A 4340-nucleotide genomic window follows, 5' to 3' on the forward strand; every position below is an offset into this window, starting at 1 on the left:
CTTTTTGCACCCGAACGCAAAAGACTGCTTCACAGGTCTTCCATCGCGCCTCTGCCCTAATGGATCCCTGAGATGGAGCCACACTGTTTGGAGCCACACACACACACACACACACACACACACACAGACACACACACACACAGACACACACACACAGACGCACACACACACACACACAGACACACACACACACACACACACAGACGCACACACACACAGACACACACACACACACAGACGCACACACACACACACACACACACACAGACGCACACACACACACACACAGACACACACACACACACACACACAGACGCACACACACACACACACAGACACACACACACACACACACACAGACGCACACACACACACACACAGACACACACACACAGACGCACACACACACACACACACACAGACGCACACACACACACACACAGACACACACACACACACACACAGACGCACACACACACACACACACGCAGATGTGCAGCGATGGCTATTAGGCATGATTTGTGGGATTTGTGTGTGGGTGTGTGTGTGCTGAGTCAGTCAGGAAGGGACAGACCTGAGAATGTACAGAGCAGACTTGGAGCAAGAGCAGCCATTCCGTTTGTGTTGGCCGTGAAATCTCTTTTCTGCATTTCCTGAGAGAGGGGTGTGACTGGGCGAGGGCCAGCCCTGTTTCTGTGGAGGTTTTAACATTGTGTTTATTAATGCTTTGGAACTAGTAGTCCTGCAGGCGTTTAGGCTTCCTCCATTCATCCTCTCTCTCTCTCTCGCCCTCTCTCTCTGAATTTCTTTACCATCTCTCTCGAGTTTCTTGTATCCTCATACTCAAGGCCTGTACCCTGCAGGTGTGGGCTGAACAGAGGCCTGTTACCTGCAGGTGTGGGCTGAACAGAGGTCTGTTACCTGCAGGTGTGGGCTGAACAGAGGCCTGTTACCTGCAGGTGTGGGCTGAACAGAGGTCTGTTACCTGCAGGTGTGGGCTGAACAGAGGTCTGTTACCTGCAGGTGTGGGCTGAACAGAGGTCTGTTACCTGCAGGTGTGGGCTGAACAGAGGTCTGTTACCTGCAGGTGTGGGCTGAACAGAGGTCTGTTACCTGCAGGTGTGGGCTGAACAGAGGCCTGTTACCTGCAGGTGTGGGCTGAACAGAGGCCTGTTACCTGCAGGTGTGGGCTGAACAGAGGTCTGTTACCTGCAGGTGTGGGCTGAACAGAGGCCTGTTACCTGCAGGTGAGAGCTGAACAGAGGCCTGTTACCTGCGTGACGTAGCTCTGCTCCTCTCCTGCCCACAGGCAGCCTCGCAAGAATCCCAGCGTGGCGTCTCAGGACGCGTGGGAGCACGTCCCCCCCGCCCGGCGAGGGCTTCCAGTCGGCCAAAGAGAACCCCCGCTACTCCAGCTACCAGGGCTCTCGCGGCCCCGCCCCCAGCTCCGCCCCCGCCCCCAGGAACGGGTACCTGGGCGCGGGCGGCGGCTTCAACGCCCGCGTGATGATGGAGACCCAGGAGCTGCTGAGGCAGGAGCAGAGACGCAGGGAGCAGGAGAGCCAGGCCAGGCTGCCGCCCACACAGGAGAGCCCCCCCCAGCAGCTCCTTCCAGACCCATAGGGACGCTACTCCAGCCCCAGGCTCTGCCCCGGGCCTGGTCCCTCCAAAGGGCCCCTACAGGCAGGATGTGCCCCCCTCCCCGAAGCAGCTGGCTCGGCTCAGCAGGATGCAGATGCCAGAGAAGGGACGGCCTTTCTACTCCTGAGGGGGGTGGAGGATGAGAGGAGGAACGTTTGATCGATCCACAGCAATAATGGAATAATCTGAATCTTCTGTGGTCTACGGGATGAATTTATTGGATGCAAGTATTTTGATGTCTGAAATGTGGGGGGGGGGGGGGTAGACTGCATATGTGTTGTGTCTAGACATCATCCAAACGAGTGCCTTGTGGTCTAATGACTGTTGAGTCTGGTGTTGTCTAATCTCTGTACCCAGAAGTTCATTTTTATATGAATTCAAAAGTCTGATTTGGGAGAGTAGGCGTAGCTCCTCATTAAGATGTGTGTGTGTGTGTGTGTGTCAGATGCTGACAGGCTGTGAGGTTAGGCAGTGTGGTTGACCTCTGGAGCCAGAGCAGGGTTTGGACACAACTCCAGAGCTTACAAGAAAATCCCTCTTGGTGTCAGATGCCCTGCTTAGAAATAGACCCTCTCTCTTCATCTCTCATTCCCTTTTTTCTTCACTCTTGCTTTCATTTTCTCTCTCTTTTCTTTATCATCTCCCTCCCAGCTTTCCCTCTAATTTTCTCCTCCCAGTTTTAAACTGGCTCTTATGAACACAAGCACACTCCCTTACTGTTAGACAGTATATCTCTCCATTCTCTCCTTCTGTTGCGGTTTAGATCTCCTTTCCCTGGGATCCCCCTGTCCCTCTCTGGGGACAACATAGGGTCTAAACGAGGTCAGGTTTGGGTTATTAATGAATGCACCTCATGAAAAATGGATCTGTGTGGCGTCCCAAAGGATTAGAGGGAGGGAGGGAGGGAGGGAGGGGAGGGAGGGAGGGAGGGAGGGAGGGAGGGAGGGAGGGGAGGGAGGGAGGGAGGGAGGGAGGGAGGGAGGGGTGGAAGAGGGGGTGAAGACGGGCTGTGATGTAGAACTGCCTTATCTGGGCCAAGCCTGTGAGAGTGTAACCCAAGCCAGGCGTAGCTGACCAGACCTACTCCTTTCCACTGAATATTTTATCGTGGATCCTGGGAAGCCACAAATGCCACCCAGACACTCCCTCCCCCCTCCCACATAGCCACAGGAACGTGACCAGTTTGACGACCTGCAGTCTCAATGGGGTCATTTGATCAAAACAAGCACTTGTCACTCGTGTTTTAAAAGTCTTTATATTTTACCTCCTTTCTATAGGTTTGAGAGAATGTGTGTGTGTGTGCGTGTGCATGTTATTGACACTGTGTGTGTTGTCGTATGTTAACAGTGCCTGTAATAGGACGCTCCCATGGCGGTGGATAAGTATTGGCGGCAGTGTAACAGATTAGGTGATGACACGGCACTTTGAGAGGAGAAGTCTGGGAAGAATGACCTGCAAATTGTCTTTTCCCCTGAACTACTCTCTCTTTCTCTCTCCCTCCCCTTCTCTCCCCTTTCCCATTTCTATCTCTCTTTTTTATCTTTCTCCCCCCCCTCACCTCCCTTTTGGGGTAGAGAGGTCTTAGCACGCAGAGACACAACAGCTGTTGTCGGTGCTTGATATTTCCACATTCCATGTGTCTCTGGTACGACAGGGAAGAGGTTCAAGTGCCTGCTAAATCAGAGAGTGGGATTCTGTATGCAAAATTGAAACTATAGTAATAATTCCCCTCTTGCATTATTTGTGTTTTGTAATAACAGTCCTTTTTAAGCGTGGCTTGTTTCCGAGACACATGGAACAGTCCCACGGGCAGCAGTGTGAATCATGAGACAAACGCCGTGTTGTGTTTTTATAAGACTCTTCATGATCTGTATTTTGGTACGGGGTTGCCACGGTGACTAAGGTAAGCACAGTGCAATTGGTTTCTTTTACATGGTGTAATAAAACTATATTTAGCCTCTGTCTCTGTATGTACATATCAGATTTTACAATAAAGAAATGTTTATAGCTGCCTTTGTTGTGATTCTTTGTGTGCCAGCTTGTTCTGACGCAGGGTTAATCAGGTGTGGAGGAAGAAGAGGGCCCACCTATACCTGCCATGAGCTCCTCTGTTTACATTTGGTCATTTAGCAGACACTCTTATCCAGAGCGACTTACAGTAAGTACAGGGGACATTCCCCTGAGGCAAGTAGGGTGAAGTGCCTTTGGTCAGTTGATGAACTAGTCTGGACTTGACAAAGACGGTTGGATATTTTAGTTACTTAAACTTGCATGTTTTTCTTTCCAGTTTCATGTGAGATTTCCAAACACAGGGGAGAACTATCAGGGCCCTCTATGCCCTCAGAGAGGGGCCTAATATATTCAAAAAATATATATTTAAAAAGTCATCTGTTATTTGATCAATTCATAATTTGACAATCTAAAGACAATGTTTCTGAAATAAACCCTTCAATCCTGCCTATTCAGATTGTGTTGGAACGTGAAGTTAAATGAAAAATCCCCTCTTGTCACGCTTTCAGAATTTTTGCTGCCTCCGTTGGGAGGAAAAAGCTATGCAGCTCTGTGATTGGTGGTCCAGCTATGAATTTACAGAGGGACGATTTATTGGTAATTCAATGAAAGACTAATTTCCATTGACAGTAAAATTTACCAATCATGTCTTCCCTCTAAATGGGTGGGCTTTGTTATCGCTAACTTTA

The 4340-nt window shown here is 50.3% G+C and overlaps 1 protein-coding gene across 1 annotated transcript in view; it reads left to right on the top strand.

Annotated features, from left to right (window-relative positions):
• The window catches only part of LOC136958027 (partitioning defective 3 homolog), an 87799-nt gene extending 86176 nt beyond the window's left edge, over window positions 1-1623 (top strand). Inside the window, 2 exon segments of the mRNA XM_067252251.1 lie at window positions 864-895; window positions 1310-1623. Coding sequence (XP_067108352.1) covers window positions 864-895; window positions 1310-1623 — 346 coding nt within the window.
• The last annotated feature ends 2717 nt before the right edge of the window (window positions 1624-4340 follow it).

This window comes from Osmerus mordax, chromosome 15 (assembly GCF_038355195.1).
Source record: "Osmerus mordax isolate fOsmMor3 chromosome 15, fOsmMor3.pri, whole genome shotgun sequence".
Classification (NCBI taxonomy): domain Eukaryota; kingdom Metazoa; phylum Chordata; class Actinopteri; order Osmeriformes; family Osmeridae; genus Osmerus; species Osmerus mordax.